The following is an 18,022-nucleotide window of genomic DNA, read 5'->3' on the forward strand; positions in this document are numbered from 1 at the left end:
GCAGAGCTGCAGTGTTGCACAATGAGTGCAGGTCGGGTCAGAAAAAAGAGCTGTTCTGTGGAAACGTCTCTGGGGGGGGTCGCTCTACTCTCTCTCTCTCTCACCACATGTTTGTTGGATTGAACTTGCTCGATTCCTGCCAAGATTCAGCTGGAGACACTTTTCTTCTTTCTCACAGCACTTTGGGGAAAAAGAAAGTAAAAGTAGACGGTCGAACACAGAGCAGCAGCAAGAAGGACGCAGGCTCAGCCAGGCGGGACGCGATTATCTCCACAAAATATATTTTACATATAGACAGAACTTTGCACAATGTACACAATAAACATGTTTTACAGTGTAGAGAACTGTAGTTAGGTTAAAGTCTTGGGGTGTTTGTTTGGTTATTAAAATTAGAAGCAAAGAAGGAGCTCAAAGACATTCTTGTTTTCAGTTCATGCTGACAGGCGCCCCCTGGTGGCTGAGGGGTGTTTGGTTTTTGTGGAGACAAGTCCATTTAGAAGTGCTAAAGAATGCAGTTCACACTGCCACCAGTAGGGGCTGGCCCCAACAGTGAGTCCATCCTCATAGAGTCCCATATTAAAATGGGCAACATGGCGGCGATCGGAGCCTCCAACGAGGTCCTAAAGCAGCTTCAGAAACCAGCAGGTGACTCCACGGAGGCTTCGTCACCTGTTTCTATTCTGACATTTATTTAGATATATTTAACCCAACAATACAATATATTTGTAAATATATCTATCTAGAGCCCGTTGAGGCTTTTTTTTTACTTTTGGGTCCATCAAATGATAGAAAGACAAATCAAATCAAAAAGCTGAGCATAATATTATATATTTTTAGAGTGCCCCCTGGTGGCTGAAGGTCTGAGTGCTTTTATATATAATTTTAAAGTCTGATGAAAAAAATCTGGGAGTGTAGTTAATCTTTATATCAGGCTGTAAAACCTGACGACGGATGTTCAGGGGCCCCTGGTGGCTGCACGGGGCCCCCTGGTGGCTGTAGAGCCCCTGGTGGCTGCACGGGGCCCCCTGGTGGCTGCAGGGCCCCATGCAGCTGTTCAGTGCTGCGGTGCCACAGGCAGGCTGCACTCATGTGTTTGCTCTTCTTGATATTTTTCTCATCTTATCTTGCTTCAAAGGGGACTACGTCTGCGAGCTCCGTCTCACATAATGAATCACGGAGCTGGCGTCCTCCGTCCACGTCCTCACGCCAGGCCCGCAAACAGCGACTCTCCGGCCAACAGGTCCAGCAGGTTGTGTCTGGACCTCAGTGACACATCACTGTTTGATTGGTCAGTTAATGTGAGCGACACATCTGAGGGGTCGATCGGGATCCAGGGCGCGTAGGTCCTGATGGAGTTTGTGAACATGGACGGAGCCCCGGGCGCTCCTCGCGTGCGGACCATCCAGCGGCGGTGGCCTCTGAGGGGTCCGTGGAGGGGGAAGGGCGCCGGATGGGACAGCTCCTTGATGGAGTCCACGTACTCCTCCATGGTGTGGGTGGGGTAGTACAGGTCTGCGTCCTCGATGTCGCTCTCCTGCATCTCACTGATGGTAGGAAGTCTGTCCACGGCGGGGAGGCGGCACCTGGGCTTCATCCTGCAGAGGAAGACAGGAAGCTGAGTTGAGTGGATGCACCGCTCCACCAGTATGTAGCTGATCCAGCAGACCCTCATACAGGATTCTATGCTAGAAACGCTGTTACACAAGGGCTAGCTGGTTAGCATGCTAACTTCAGTACACAGAGGTCTGACCACAGCTTCTCTGAACCTCATTTACGGGTCGTTAGTTAGCTCAGCATCAGTGCTGTTAATTAAAAGATTCAACGCTAACAGCCAGAGAGCTGCTAGCATTCAGACAGAGCTGGGTTTTAGAAACACAACGCTCCAGCCCGGCCTCACACTGCTGAGCTCATTCTGCCTCATACTCCCTGCTCATATCAGCTCCAGACTGTGGCACGTTTCCCAGAAACCTCGGTTATTAAGAAAAACAAACTACACACACACTCACTGACATGGTGCAGACACACACACACAAACAAACACACACTCAGAGTGGAGAGGACGGCTCACCTGTGGTCCTCCTCCTGCTGACAGCTTCCCGCTCTCTGCTTTCAGGGTGTCTGCAGTCCGTCTCTCTGTGTGTGTGTCAGCATGAACAGAACATGTCACTCTGACCGTGAGTGTGTTCCGTCCTGTAAGAGCTGCTGGGGGATCAGCAGACCAGAGGATCAGCAGACCAGAGGAGCTTTCATAAAGGCATTAGGAGCCAATTATAGCAGCGAGAGCTCAGAGTCAGGCCGGGCGGCCGTGGATGTGGGGCGCGTCACATCACGTGGTGACGAGGTGATCAGAGAGGAGGTGATCCATCAGGCAGAAAGCCCTCATCAATACCCTGACAGATATCAGTGTCTTACATTCGGCCCTCTATTGATTGGCTGGTTAAGTTTTAGGTGTCGAGGAAAGATTTATTGGATTTTATAATTTAACTTCATTTAATCTAATTTTAGGACATGACAGACCAACATGTTGTCCAAGCTTTGGTTGTCCTACAGGGGACATGTGGACGCATGCTGGCGTCCTGAAGCAGCCAAACAGTCGACCACACCCGAGAGTTTTTCCAGAGTAATGAGAGAAAGTGTGTTTATGTAATCTGGCGGGAGGCCACGAGGAGCCGTCTGCGACACAAAGACCGTCTCCGACACAAAGATGTGTCGTCATCTTCCAGCACATTTCTACACTTCTCTGAAACACTCACAACATATTCTGTTTAATGGTGACTCCAATCACCTGCCGGACTCCTCTGGGTCTGACTGTGACTCACAGGAAGCAGCATGATCCTCACATCTACAGTAAATATGTTTCAGACAGACGGTGACAGCTGCTGTCTCACTTCACACATGTCTCACCCAAAATAAAAACAAGTGGAAATGATATATAACTATCATGTGTCTCCAGCTCAATGAAACCTATTGTATGTACTTAAATACAATTTTATTTTGAAAAATAAAGTCAGGATTTTTTAAATTGGGACGGTTTTTTGAGCGCATGTTTTATCCACCTGCGTCTCTGCTCAGGTCTTAACATCGCCCTGATCATGTGACCTGACGGACACCACAGGAAGTGAAGCTGTTGGTGCGACGGTGATGAAACAAACATCATTCAGCTAAAACCCAAACACAACAAACATGACTGCTCTGCGGACATGGCCGCCATGTTTGACCACATACATCATGTGTCTGGCCACAGAAGCCAACAACAGGCAGATGGTCATGGTTCCAGAGCAGTGACTGTACACACACACACACACACACACACTCCTCTCAGCTCTTTACAGGAAAAAGTGTCAGTCTGTGTCTCAGGAATGTTCAGTGGAAGCGCTCATGATTCCTCCACGCTGCCTCATCATCCTCCTTCAGCAGAACTGGTCTCATGTTCAGTAAATCGGATGATGGTGACATGTTAATACGGCAATTCATCCTCATTAAAATATGATTTTTATGTGGCGCTTTTAATGAAAACAAATGGCAGAAATTTGCATGTGTCTGTGTGGAGGAGCAGACTCCGCTAGGACCCGACCTCAGGGACACCCAGACGACAATAACACAGAGAGCGCTGAGCCCGCATGCTAATGGGCTGTTTGAGGACGCGTTCTCCATAAAAACACGGCCCACATGAAGCTGCAGATTAAGGCTGGAGCTGGATATAGACGCTGTAGTGATTAAGAATAGACTGTCTGACACAAATAACAAGCAGTCAGCTGCACCGTTACCTGGTCTGATGGACGCTCGCCAGGAGGTCAGCTAATCTGGGGAGCAGGAAGTCTGACACAAATAGACCAACAAGGTGGACGTAGCTGAGAGCAGCACTGTCTTTGATAAAGCTGTCTCATAACTGGACACTAGCATGCTAACGCTAGCAGCTTAGCGTAGCAGTCTGATGTTTTCATTTTATCCTGTGTATATACAGGATGTCTGAATATGAGGATTTCTGCGTCGTTGAGCCTTATGCTAAGCTATGCTATGCTAAGCTAAGCTGAACCTGTGGCTTTAAATTTAGCAGAGGATTTAAGAGAGAAGGAATTGTAATGTTCGAGCCAACATGGCTGTTTTTGGAGATTTAAATCAATGCAGAAGCCCCGCCCCTTCCTGTCAGACTGTTGATGGACAACCGACAAAACAAATCAAACATATGATGCTTCAAAGAGTCAACAAACTCAGCAGGGAATGTTATGTTGTATACAGTCACATGGTCTGTGTGTGTCATTTGTAATGTGTGTTTTTGAGTCACTACTTCCTGTTGTTGCTGTAATGGTGGCACTGGGCTGTAAACAGTTGGAGAACCACTGACTTATACTTCAGGTTGCAGCTCTGTAGCGCCCCTGGCTGGTCACATGGTAGTACTACACACTGTTTAACCTCATCTTCATCGGGCCAAGAGGAAAAAACATTCTAAACAGACATCCAGCCTCCATGTTTCTGCTTCCTGTCCTCACATTCAGCCTTTCTAAAGTCTGATGCAGGGCGATGAGGTCAGAGGTCAGGTGGGCCTGAGGTCAGGACACACAAGTCCTTCCACATCAAACTGTTTTCATGCAGACAGACACACACAGTCATCATCTACATCCTCTGAAGCTGCAGCAATGATCCATGAAGGAAGTTTGAACTGTTGGTCTGAAACAGGAACATTTAGCCATCGAATCGATTAATCATGGACCAACAATCAATAATGCCGCATCAATCTAGCACACTGCAGCATTAGGACTTATCTGCTCTGATCTAGAGCTGTAATACACCAGCCAGCCCAGGGCATTCTGGGAGTTGGAGTTCACTGAACTCTGAAGACTGATTACTGAAGCGGTTTATATGCAAATTGATAAGTTCAGTGTTGAATAAAAAGTTTGTAAATATACATCTGGATCTGCATTCCGCCGTGTTCGGCAGGCCTCCCTCCAGGATAATGATTCTTCCTGACAGCACGCTGCTTTCATTCCCCAGCTGACAGTGGCTCTGTAGATGTTTCTTCTGATTGCTGGACGTACACACACACACACACACACGTGGACAAACACTGCTCCTCCACACAACAAAGACACAAACACCTCCTGTGTCATCAAACAGGAACCCCAGACACAGACAGACAGATTCTGATCCACTGAATCAGCCACGATACCACTTTAATTCATCAACAAAAGAAAAACATGAGATCAGCAATGATCGCAGAAAAAAGCTCAAACCACCTCTGTCCTGAAATCAACTCATGGTCATGTAGATATATATGTCCTCTATAATTATTAACAATTAGGCAAATAAATACAAAACATTCAAACATAGCTTCTGCTGTTTTATGATGAAAACTGTGTCCTTTACAGTCCATGGTGTCCCTGTTCACCCAAGATCCTGATGTGTGAATAAATGAAGGCCGGTGGAGGAGAGGGGAAGACTTTATGTGTCGGACCTGCTTCCTGTGGGCAGGAGAAACCGCTGCAGACAGGAGCAGGAGCACCGACCTCTTCCCTTTAAATAAAATGAAATAAGGCAGCGCACTTCTTTGGAGTTCATCACATCAATAAATGAAACATTCATTTCAAAAGCCTGATTTTATTCCGCAGAAACCCGCTGAGCAGTTTCTGCGTTTCTCCTTCCTGTCACATGATCGGTCAGTGTGCTCTCATTGGTCCCCTGCGCCTGTATGTAAACACTCCATCCTGTCTGCAGTCAGAGAGCAGTCGGAGTGTGTGTGTGTGCAGAATAACTCAGGTATTCAGACAGAAAGCTGCAGGTCAGACAGAGACCCTGAGTGTTGGTCATGTGACTGCTGCTCACAGTGACTCCATCATGGCTTCCTGCTGGCTGCTGAGGAGGACAGGACTTTTACTGGATCTCGTTGGAGTGAACTCTTTATTTGTGCGAGGTTATTTTTCATTCAGGTGTGTAGAGGTTTGTGGATGAAATATTTGAAGGTTTTATTTGGTGAGACTTTCAAACTGGATTCAAGGACCGCCGGAAAGTTCGGAGTCTAATGATCGCGACACACTGAACAGTGTCACAAAAAAAGTCCTACACACCTTGGAGTTTTTTTTACCTTCCTATGTTTTCTTCCTGATACAGTTCCTCTTCCTGTCACTGCCTCACAGACTCTGTCCTTCTCTTGTGATAACAGAAGGCGGAGCCACTGATTTTGGTTTGTCAAAAAGCTGCCATCAAAAGAACCTGATGACTTCCTGTGGCGTCTGAGCGTGCCGGCGGTGACCTCACACTCAAACACCTCTTAGTAACACTATTAAGTTTCCATGTGTAAAAATAGGTTTTGTTCTGTAACCCAAAATACTCTGTTTATACAAGGCTCAGCGAGAGCGCCGCTCAGCAGCCTGATTGTTTGGACTCGTGTGGTCACATTCTGGTGCTAATCATCAATCATTGCTGCCTCATTGATCGCTGATCATTAACACTTCTCGGTGCTGCCTTCCTGCTAAGTGCACTTGCTGTGGTGTGATTGGTCCATCTGTGGAGGACTTTGGCAGCACACATGGAGAAAATCTGCTAAAGGGTCCAAATGTAAGAATCAGAACCCTGCTGGTAACAGTGACACCTGTGGCCTGGAGGTGAACTGCAGCATCCTGACATCACTCTATACCACAGCTAACGGTTAGCCCGCACCTCTGTGTTCCTCTGTGTTCCTGAGTGTTAGCATGATAGCTGAGTGACTGAATGTGGCAGCTAGCTATGCTACAGCTAGCTTGTTTGTGCAAATGATCGGTTATTTAGTGACCAGCTCATCCAGTGAGATGAAGTGGACACTCATGCTAATTTAGCAGCCACATTAATCACTGGAGATTGATTTGTTCCTCGTTTTGAACGTCCTTCACTACTGACAACATTTTTCAGAGACAAAGCTAATATTAGCCAGCTAGCTGTAACTCCCTGAACTCATCGAGGTTTTTCTGATTTTAGCAAATGAGGAGATTTTAAAACTACAAAATACAGAGACAGCCGAGGAAGGTCTCAGTGTTTCACACAGCAGTTCACACAGCACACAGGTTCATACATGATCATATGTCCATACATGTTCTGATTCTTACAGCCGGAGCCTTTAACAGCTCAGAGGAAATACAAACAGCTGAATTCCTCTGTTTCAGACTGAAATGTTCACTAAAAAGCTAACCTGACATTCATGTAGACATTTTGTGCGATGCAGCTGAAGGTCGCTCTAATGTCTTCTGTCTTAATGAAACAGAAGCAGGATTTCAATCAAGTGATCCTTCATCAGCTCTCTAATTAAAACATCAGCCTGTGACAGCCGACCTCCTCACACAAACTCTGATGAACTCATTAAAAGCTGATGGACTAATTAAACCAAAAAAGCTTCACAGCGCAGCTTCCCATTGCAGTGATTGTAGCAGCTGCCGTCACCCACCAGCCAGGCTGACCTTGTGGGCTCTGAGTACATTTGAGGAAGTCTGAGAAGACTCAAACATCATTTCTATCACTATTTACCACAGGTTAGTGCTTCCTATATGTGGCAGAACCCCATCATGACGACTGCAGCAGTGTGCTGATGAGTACCCTCAGCCACCACTGTGTCTGTATTTTATGTGAAATATAAGAGAAAAAAAGCAAAAGCCGCCAAATGATGAAGCATGATCACAACACCCCAACCCCTGCTCCTCGCTGCGTACTACACACCACCTGACCTCTCCTCCTCATCTGCGATGTCCCTTGTGCTTCTTGTTCCTGGCCGGAGTCTTGATCGGCTGACTGGCGCCGCCGTTCTCCAGAGGCACAGAAACCGGAGCCGCAGGCGGAGACGTGGGGGAGAAAAGGTCCGGCTCTCCTTCAATGCTAGACTTGAAGGGTCCGGCGGAGGAGAATTTAAGAGGACTGAAAGAAAAGAAGAAGATCTGAGTATTAATCTCTGTCATAACTTTAAAAAACTATTCTTGTGACCACACAGCGACAGTTTGAAACTCTCAGAGGGAGTGTCAGACATTCTCTACCTGATGGGCGTGCGCGGGCTGCTGTTGTGGCGGCGCACCGGTCGACTTCGGGGCTCGAAGGAGAATCCTTCTTTCAGACTCTCCAGGACTGACGGAGCCACGTAGGTGAAACCCTGGTGAGAAATATTTAATAATCACACAATGTTCCCACGACTCTAAAGCTAAAGGAGAGGCGTGCGAGTCTCACAGCGAAGGCGAGCTCTGCGCTGTGGCTGAGCGTAGTGTCATCAGGACTGTCCACCGGCGTCTGTCTGGTGAACCTGGTGTCAAACTGACTCACATCCTCGTCTGACTGCTGCAGACAGACGGACAGAGGAGAGGAGAGATCACATTTATTATAATAATACACATTAACATGATGGCTTGTAAATAAACAGTAGTAAAATAACAGGCAGTACCAGCTGTGGCTTGTAGGGCGGCTCCACTCTCTTGTTCAGCAGGTCATCCCAGTTAACGTGCTTAAAGAACGGATGTTTCTGTGAAACATGAACTGATCTTAGTGCTGAATAAAAGAACGTATTGTTACTGTCTCCTTAGCAACAGCAGCAGTTAACAACTCTGAGTGTTGGTCATGTGACTGCTGCTCACATGTGACTCCATCATGGCTTCCTGCTTGTTTTTACGCATGTTCTGTGTGCATGTGTGTTAATGTTACCTGGATATCAGCACAGTCAGCTTTACTGGAGCCCAGTCTCTGAGCCGGATTCTTCTTCAACAGCTTGAAAGAGATGCAGCGGTGGATGTGTTAATAACTGCAGCAGTAAAATGTGTGTTACTGCTCAATCTGCACACGTCCATCATCTGTGATCCAGCGAGAAGCGATCACTGACCTTCTTGATGAGGTCTCTGGCATCGATGGTCAGGTACGGCGGCAGATTGAGTTTACACTTCAAGATCTTATCGATGGTCTTCTTTCTGTTTTCAGCTGTGAATGGAGGCTGGTGGAAAAAAACATCACAGGAGAGTGAGCAGGGTGGGGAGGAGAGAAGAAGGAAGAACACAAGAAGACGAGGAGGAGAAAGAGTGGAGGGAGGAGACGAGGAGGAAGAAGAGTGGAGGGAGGAGACGAGGAGGAAGAGGAGGAAGAAGAGTGGAGGGAGGAGACGAGGAGGAAGAAGAGTGGAGGGAGGAGAGATGGAGGAAGAACACAAGAAGAATAGGAGGAGGAAGAGTGGAGGGAGGAGACAAGGAGGAAGAACACAAGAAGAAGAGGAGGAGGAAGAGTGGAGGGAGGAGACGAGGAGGAAGAAGAGTGGAGGGAGGAGACGAGGAGGAAGAAGAGTGGAGGGAGGAGACGAGGAGGAAGAAGAGTGGAGGGAGGAGATGAGGAGGAAGAAGAGTGGAGGGAGGAGAGATGGAGGAAGAACACAAGAAGAAGAGGAGGAGGAAGAGTGGAGGGAGGAGACGAGGAGGAAGAAGAGTGGAGGGAGGAGACAAGGAGGAAGAAGAGTGGAGGGAGGAGACAAGGAGGAAGAACACAAGAAGAAGAGGAGGAGGAAGAGTGGAGGGAGGAGAGATGGAGGAAGAACACAAGAAGAAGAGGAGGAGGAAGAGTGGAGGGAGGAGACAAAGGAGAGAAAGAATAGAGAGGAGAGGAGGGAGACTAGGGGAAATGAGAGGGAGGAAGAGGAAGGAAGAGGAGGGCATCAACACAGCTAAGGCTGAGGATCCTCCCCACATATCATCATCTGCCGTCACAGTTTCTTGAAAGTTTTTCTCTCTCTCAGCTGCCGCTCACCGATCCAGTCATCATGTCATACATGAGGGCCCCGAGGCTCCACCAGTCCACAGCTCGGTTGTGACCCGACCTGGTCAGAATCTCTGGAGCCCTGAAAGGAGACACACACATCACTATTTTTATGCAAACTAAACTAGGCTGTAGGTCACCACTAAGTGTCTCTTTGTGTGTCTGTGTGTGTGTCTGTGTGTGTGCAGAGTCACCCACATGTATTCTATGGTGCCACAGAAGGTGTGAGTGACGCTTCCATCATGAATGGATTCCTTACAGAGACCGAAGTCTGTCAGCTTGATGTGTCCTGAAATCAGAAACATCCGTTTATTAAAGTGAAACACAAACTGCTCACGGCACTCAGAGCCAGAAATATTATGATCAGAACAACACACAGGAAACATGTTCTCACACACATGTCAGGCTTTGGGTGAGCTTCCTTTCAGCAGAACGTGACCACAGCAGTCACACACTGACGTGTCACAGCAGGAAAAACCAGCTAACACGGCTGTGGTAAACCACGACCCAGCAAATAGTTCCAACAGCGAGGATGTGGTCGATTTTTAATGTTATCAGTTTCTGCTACGACTCACAGTCTGCTGAAAAACCATAACATCAATCCCAGACAGAGCAGCAGCTTCTGGACTTTATTTACTCAATATGTATATTAATACAGCTCTGGTCATCCGTGTAGTTTATTGTATTTATTCTCTTTGGTCTTCACTTTAACCCCAAAAGCTGTAAGCTTTGTGTGTGTGTGTGTGTGTGTGTCTCTGTCTGTCTGTGTGTGACTGTCTGTGTGTCTGTCTGTCTGTGTGTGTGTGTGTTACCTTGGTGGCTCAGCATGATGTTCTCAGGCTTCAGGTCTCGATAAATAATCCCGTTCGAGTGCAGATGGCCGAGGGCCAGCGTTATCTCTCCCAGGTAGAAACTGTGGACACACACAGAGAGTGAGTTTACTGGAGTCTGTGACCTGAGTGTGATGTAGAATAAAACACATCTGTGTAGGACGGACACTCTTTACCAGGCAGTGTCCTCCATGAAGATGCCCTCCTTCTCCAGCTGCATGAACAGCTCTCCTCCTGTTGACACACAGCACACATGTGTTCCCCCATGTCAGGTGAACCTACACTTCCCTCCTGCCTCCATCTTACCACTCAGACACTCCAGGATGAGGTAGAGTTTCCCCCCGGTCTGGAAGGCGTACAGCAGGTCCACGATGAACGGGTGCCTCACCGTCTCCAGGATCTCCCGCTCTGCTCGGGTGTGGGCCGTGTCTTTAGCATTACACACGATCTTAGCCTGCAGAGATGGAAGCAGTATGAGGAAAACAAAGAGAAACACAAGGAAAAACAGAGAGAAAGCACGTCACTGTACCTTTTTCAGGACCTTCATGGCAAATATTTTGCCCATCTGGGCACCCTGAACCTTCCTCACCTGGAAGACCTTGGAGAGACAGAAGCAGGGGGAGACTGTTAAAAACATAAGGCTGCCGAACTAAAAGGGGACACACGACTGAAGATGACCTCACTTCATTCTTTCAGCTTTAGAGTCTCCCCCCCCCCCCACTTATAAACCATGTTCCCCACCAAACAGTTAGAACTGATGGAGCTGATGGAGGAGCAGAGGACCGTCTTCACCTAAGGTGAGGAGGGCATCCTAGGCTGAGGGGCCACAGTCTAACTCTGTGTGGAATGCTATCATAATTAGCATATTACTGACATTTGACCATCAAATCCTGATCAGCTGATGCTAAAGGTTTATGCTAAAATTCAATTCTTTACAACTAAAGCCCCCACTTTGAGTCCACCTTCATCCCTGAAATGAAAAAATCTCCTGTACATGTTTTGGAAGAAATGAATTCCTTGAGGTCACATCTGTCGCGACATTTGTGCCACATCTGAAGATTCAAGAGACAGGCTGACGTCTGCCATCACTGACTCAAAGGTGAGTGAGTCAGGGGTCACTTTGAAATGTGAGTGAATGCATTACTGTGTATGTTTACACACACACACACACACACCTTGCCATAGGCTCCTTTTCCCAGCACAGTGAGAAGTTCAAAACAGTCAGGTCCGACTCTCTCACTGTCTCTGTTCACACTTTCACTGGTCAGCTCCACCTCCTCCGTCTGAACACTGAGAAGAGAAGCACAGCCTTACAGTCTGATAATCAATGATGATCATCATGTATTATTTTATCACACATCAGAATGGTGTTTATGTAGGTGTGAGTTAAACTTACTTCTCTGGTTCTGTTGCTGTGAATTCACAGACATCATCCTACAAACACAAAGCAACAAGCAGTAAAAAAAAAGATCGATCACAAACTAATCAGCTGCCGTCTTATCAATAATCACAGACCTCTGTATCACTGATGTCCTCTGTCTCCAAGTCAATGTCGAACACTCCCGCCATCCTGAAGACACAGCAGTCAGTGGTGTTTAAATTAGCCAGTCACACTCTCACCTCACTAAGGAATTCCTGAGGCTCACACACACACACACACACAAAGACGCTTACAGTCCGATAATCAATGACAATCTATATCATGAGTTAACAGAAATGTGTTGGCCTGATTCACATTAGAGGCAGAAACAGTGGAAAAAACAAAGATAAACAGAAACCAACAAACTCCACCACATGTTAAGTTTCAGATTCTCAGGTTTAACTCTTTTATGTATTATTTATTAACCCTGCTGTAATCTGATAAACAGGGGGGACGCTGGATGTGGTTCCTGTCCTCCTGTAGCTGCTTAACTTTAAGATTAAGAATAACTTTATTAATCCCGTGGGGACATTGAGTAAACAAACTGTTAGCCTGTCCTCTGACACGCAGCTGTGGGGGAAACATTCCGCTGCTAACGTTACGTAACGTTACGTATTTTACTGCGGCTTCTGGTATAAACTTTCTCACTTCTTATCCGTGTCCAAAGCTCTGACAGGGCTAGCTTACTGCCCTACATCAGCATGCTGACACGACAGGTTTAGCTAGCTGCGTGTGTGGATGCTCTGAGCTAGCTGCGTGTGTCAGCTGGCAGCGACACAAACAACATGTCAGATAACAACACAACAGCAGAGAGCTGCGGTTCCACTAAACTACACACCGCAGCCTGGGTTCCGGCAGCTGCCAGCCTTTACAGGTTAGCAGTTAGCCGCCACCACCCCGACAGGCAGGTCTGACAGGTAGGAGGCTAACATAAACAACATGCTAACAGGCTAGCTGCCGTTTCACCTGTGAGCGCCTCCGTCTTCCGGCGCCTCCGTCCGTCTTCTCAGTCCGGCGGCTTTAAAAGCGAAGCGGCGTTCACACTCAGGCGGACGCGGCTGCCGTCATGGCTCCAGTTACACTTTAACTAAGCAGCAGTGACAGCAGGACCGCTGTTTGTGTTTCCTTCATGCTCCTCTGGGCAGCGTGAAGCTCCGAGCCGCTGCTGACCTTTGACCTGCTGCGTCATCACGGAGCAAACAGGAAGAGGAAAAAAAAAAACACATAAAAGTCATAACAGACATATTTAAGAAGGAAGGGAATGAATAATCTGATTTCAGAGATTATAACTGAGGCTTATTAAATAAATTAAAAATGTAAAAAAATAAATAAATAAATAAGAAAAAAGCAATAGCAGATAAATCAAATAATAAGATAAATTATTTAAATGTTATTGTTTAGTACTACATTTAATTATTAAATCAAATGACAGGTTGTTTGTGTGTTTTTGAAGGTGGATCTGGAAACATCCCTGACTTTTTTAACCCAGAACTGACAAACAGAAGTAAACCAAATGACACATCATGAAACTCTCCAAACCGCCTGAGACTCTGCAGCTGACATTTATCTAAAGGCCAAATATTTACCCACAAAATTAGCTTTTCAATTTAATTTTAATTTATTCATTTTGGTCATTTTCTGTTCTGGACCCTTCTCTCTCTGATGTCCAGGTTGTGCCACTTGTATCATGGCTACAGTCAGCTGTATGTGTCTGTTCGGGTGTCACATGCTTATTGTTGTCTCATAACAATGAATTGTTATCACAAAACACGTCCACCTACGGGTACAAACACAGTAACCTGATGCTGAGCAGCTGTGGATCAGTACAGAGGTGTAGAGGTGAGTACACCATCAAGGAGGAGTCCAGACATCCAGACTCATACAGAACAAGGAGTCCTGTGGTCTGACCCTCACACACCTATCAAAGAGCTCCAAGTCTGAATAAACCCTGGTTCTGTGCACAGGAGCAATAACTGGTGACAGGAGTCCTCCCTGAAGGTGACACATGCTGAGAATCCTCACTGAGCTCAGAGGAGACAGAAACACCACAAAGAGTCACAGCCTGAGAGCAGGGCCAGCCCAAGCCTTTATGGGGCCCTATAAGCGTCCGGGGGTCCTAAGCCGCCGCATAGTTCGCTTATGCCTTGGGCCGGGCCTGTCTGAGAGTCACAGAGCTGAACAGCAGATCTGAGAGGGACGGCGGCCTCCTCATCCTGTGTACACGGTTGACCTAAAAATATGTTCTGTCCAAACCTTCTGTAATAAATAAACAAACAAATGAAGCTCTGCACTCCTCAGGAGAACCAAGTCCTTGGTTCCTTGAGGATGTTATGAGCTGTCTTCAGGCAGCTAGAGGTGAAGATGTGGGTTTGTTATGTCCCTGCAGTCCTAATGACTCTCTGCAGGGCCTTCGGCTGTAGAGCAGCTCCTCACCACGCCAGCATGCCGTGGGTCCGGACGCCCTCAGTGGTGAAGGACATAAGCAGGTGTTGTTGGGATGGGTTCACCTTCCAACATCAACAACACAAACTAAACAAACAGATAACCTGAGTTCAGACTTCATCCTGCTGCTCGTCCTGCTGCACCGGGCGTGAGTTACCTCACAATGAAACTGAAAGACTGAAGCAGGTCTTCAGTGGAAACAGGGGCTCTGCAGCTAAAGAGGAAGTTGGTGTGTTAGACCACAGAGCTGCTGCAGTCACAGGACGGACACACAACAAAGATGAAGAACATGAAGCTGCACTGGGGCGCCGCCGTTCTCCTGGGTGAGTCAGAAACAGGCCCCACACTCAGAACACAGGGAACACAGGGAAGCCTCCTGTTTGTTGTTGATCAGAAAGGTGTGATGACCACAACACGGTGAGAGTGAGCTGTTTCTACAGAGGCAGCAGGACGTTCTGTTCCATCCACACTATGTCACATGATGAAGAGAAGAGAGGTCGACACATCTGGAAATATGAAGCTCATGAGGAAGTTCAAACAGAATCTATGATACTCTGTGAGAGGTCTTTAGTCTGATAGACGTGACGTAACATTTTAACATGAAGAGTGTCGTCAACAGAACCTGCAGAAACCTGATGTCACAGCCTGCAGCTGTACGCTGGATTGATTGATTGACTGATTGATTGACTGACTGACTGATTGATTGATTGATTGATTGATTGATTGATTGATTGATTGATTTACAGTCATGTTAAAGTGACTAAACAGAACAGGCTTCTTCATTTTTTGGTCGTTGTGGTGCTGTAACGACAAAAACAGCTCTCTGGAAACATTCTGTGGTTTTCTGCTCCGAGCAGCACACACAGGCGGAGGAGGCCACCACCACCCCAGAAACCTCTCAGAATGTTCATCACTGACATGAAAGCAGAGTTAGCATCATTACAACATGATTAAAGCAGAACAGAGGTAGAGGCAGAGATTAACACAGAAGAACTGACAAAGGGAAGTACAAGCCTTAAACACAAGGTAAGACACAGGCAATCAACCAGGAGAGAAAACAGACAGGGACACACATGGAAGGACAATACCTTCAAAATAAACTGACGCTGCAGTAGTGATGAATGTCCACAGATTGTCCTCAAGCTCTGTCTCTGACCGCTAACAACAGAACCCCCATTAGCCACAAAGCTAGCAGCCATCGTTACTGCTGACTGAAGACTGGACCATAAACCTGTTGACCCCTCCACACAGTGCTCACTGCATGTTAGCATCACAGCTAACCGGAGGTTATCTCATCTGTCATATCCAGTAAACCAGAGGTTTGGTCAGAGATGATGGTCGGTCTTACAGAGTTTTGTCCCTGTGACCCCCCCCCCCCCCCCCCCTCCAGGTCTGACCGCTGACCTTCTGGTGCCGTTCGTCTCGGCTGCTGACGTCCAGTATGTGCAGTTTGGATCCACCGTCACTCTGAGCTGTAACACGTCCTACATTTATGAGACAACATGGCTGAAACAAAACCCAGAGGACACACCCACCGTGGTCCTCAGCGCCATCCTCAGAGAGGGACGACCCGACCACGGTGATTTCACCAACATGGGAGGAAGGCAGGGGAAGCTTCGATGTTAAGTCTGACTACATTTATCTTTCAGGGTTTCAGCTGGATCCTCGTTACACCGTGACCCTGATGGAGCGCTCTCTGGCTCTCAGGATCAGCGCCATCCAGGAGCAGGACCTGGGCCTGTTCTACTGTATCAGTAAAGGGAACCCACATTTGACGATCGGGACAGGAACCATGCTTCAGAATGAGCGTATGTATGGACTTCTTTGTGGGTTGTGTGTTGTAGGATTCGTGCGGCTCCCTGCAAGTTTCTCTCGCTTGCAGCAGGACTGCACTCTGTTTCACCCACGCAGCCCTCTCCACAGAGCTGGCAGTGATAGTAGCCATCTGGCGAGCAGGCATCTCTGGGCTTCAGCCAGCACGTTATCTTTTGATGTGTGTTTTATGTGCTGGAGCTTAGATGGAAAAGCTCCCAGCTGCTACAAACAACCACAAATTAGAGGACACCATGTTTGAGAAATCAGCACAGATCCTTCAGAGTTCAGTCGTCACAGTGGTGCTTTGTGTCTCCAGGCGTCCCTCAGTTTCTGCTGCAGCACTGGTACTGTGTGCTCGTGGGTTTGGTGCTGCTCATCATGGTGCTGGCTGTGTGTCTCACCCACTGGAGAGCTAGGTCGAAGGAGAGGAGGGCCGCCAAGCAGTCCCGCAGCCCACACAGAGACAAAACCAGACAACACCTCCAACAGCAGCTACCCTAACACACCTGTCACTGTATGTGATTATATCCACCGACTGGCTGTCCCCTAGGGGCAATTCAAGTAGATTACACAGTTAAACGAAGATATATATAAGATAGCAATAAATATATAAAAGGAAATAAGAAACCAGATCAAATAAAGTTATATAAATTTGAATGAATGCTTGAAGGTTTGTGTTCAGTACCAATAAACTTCATTAACATCTCTGTTCTGGTCTTACTTTTGGAGATAAAATCTGCACTCTCATATTTCATTTGTTTTACAAGCCTAGTGGATTCCGTTCCTCACACAGTGAGACAAAAAAAACTAACGCCCGAACAGGGACTTGAACCCTGGACCCTCAGATTAAAAGTCTGATGCTCTACCGACTGAGCTATCCGGGCTCTGCGAGGCATATTTAACGTCGGCTGTCAAGACAGTTCATCTGCGGACTCGTAGTTTTGTTAACGGTCACGTTACAATTTATGTATGTAACAAGCCCAATAAATCATGCTAACGTTCCTCGCTGCAGTAGCAGGAAGAATAATGCCTAAACATGTCAATTAGCTAACGTGTCTGTAAAGATTCAGGGTGCATCTCAGACACGAGACAGTGTGTCCTTGCTAACAAGCTAACATAGAGAACATTAGCCCCTCTCCTTAACACTAAAGAAGTGTTAAAATAAATGTTTGAACGTTCGTCAGCCACAACAACAACAAAGTACAGGCACGTCAAGAGTCCATGACTGTTTGACTATTTTTTCTTGAAAAACACAATAGAGAGAACCACGACTGGTAAGATAACTACGTTACGTTACGTTTTTTTAATTGTTAGAAGATGTTCACTACAAAGGTCATAACAGATGTGCTAAATTATATCAAGTTAGATAGTAATTACTTACTAACGCAAAACCTTGTCCACCATACATTATTATTACTGCAGGGAATTCGTCCTAAGTCATTCTATATCTTTTAAGATGCCAATCCCAAATTTTAAAGAAGACTAAAAACAGATTTATGTATAATTATAAAAACATATAATATATAATTATTAAAAACAGCTGTTTCGAAAAACATAAATGAATCCAGGCCCCAGCGAGATTTGAACTCGCGACCCCTGGTTTACAAGACCAGTGCTCTAACCCCTGAGCTATGGAGCCTGTGACGTTCTTCTCTGTCGTCACTTCTGTCTATATAGTAGCGCATGTTGGGATGGACTACTGCTGTACTCCTAAAGTGAACTCCGTTCACTCCGAAAGATGCAGACCCTGAACTGGGACACAGCGCTGATCACCTTC

The 18,022-nt window shown here is 46.8% G+C and overlaps 1 protein-coding gene and 2 non-coding genes across 3 annotated transcripts; all 3 read right to left on the reverse strand.

Moving 5' to 3' along the window:
- Positions 1-5,145: 5,145 nt before the first annotated feature.
- Positions 5,146-13,168, reverse strand: LOC114434078 (ribosomal protein S6 kinase beta-2-like). The gene is made up of 16 exons (XM_028403002.1): positions 12,955-13,168; positions 12,084-12,138; positions 11,965-12,002; positions 11,744-11,858; positions 11,098-11,166; positions 10,875-11,022; positions 10,745-10,802; positions 10,551-10,651; positions 9,937-10,027; positions 9,730-9,820; positions 8,822-8,929; positions 8,647-8,709; positions 8,390-8,467; positions 8,179-8,286; positions 7,992-8,104; positions 5,146-7,875 (listed from the first exon to the last, which is right to left on the reverse strand). The coding sequence occupies exons 2-16, from the start codon at positions 12,135-12,137 to the stop codon at positions 7,698-7,700; spliced, it is 1,413 nt and encodes a 470-aa protein (XP_028258803.1). The 5' UTR covers position 12,138; positions 12,955-13,168; the 3' UTR covers positions 5,146-7,697.
- A 3,888-nt stretch (positions 13,169-17,056) lies between these two features.
- On the reverse strand, positions 17,057-17,129 carry trnak-uuu (transfer RNA lysine (anticodon UUU)). The gene has a single exon. It is a non-coding gene; the product is annotated as a tRNA-Lys (tRNA).
- A 682-nt stretch (positions 17,130-17,811) lies between these two features.
- trnat-ugu (transfer RNA threonine (anticodon UGU)) lies at positions 17,812-17,884 on the reverse strand. The gene has a single exon. It is a non-coding gene; the product is annotated as a tRNA-Thr (tRNA).
- Between the last annotated feature and the right edge of the window lie 138 nt (positions 17,885-18,022).

Source organism: Parambassis ranga, chromosome 1, assembly GCF_900634625.1.
Source record: "Parambassis ranga chromosome 1, fParRan2.1, whole genome shotgun sequence".
Lineage (NCBI taxonomy): Eukaryota > Metazoa > Chordata > Actinopteri > Ambassidae > Parambassis > Parambassis ranga.

Bases quoted from the DNA above. Each gene is read 5' to 3' on its own strand.
- LOC114434078 (XM_028403002.1), bottom strand. From the start codon at position 12,137: ATGGCGGGAGTGTTCGACATTGACTTGGAGACAGAGGACATCAGTGAT. The intron at 12,003-12,083 runs GTCTGTGATTAT...TTGTGTTTGTAG, and splicing joins AGGACATCAGTGATACAGAG to GATGATGTCTGTGAATTCAC. The intron at 7,876-7,991 runs GTAGAGAATGTC...CTTTTCTTTCAG, and splicing joins AGCCCGCGCACGCCCATCAG to TCCTCTTAAATTCTCCTCCG.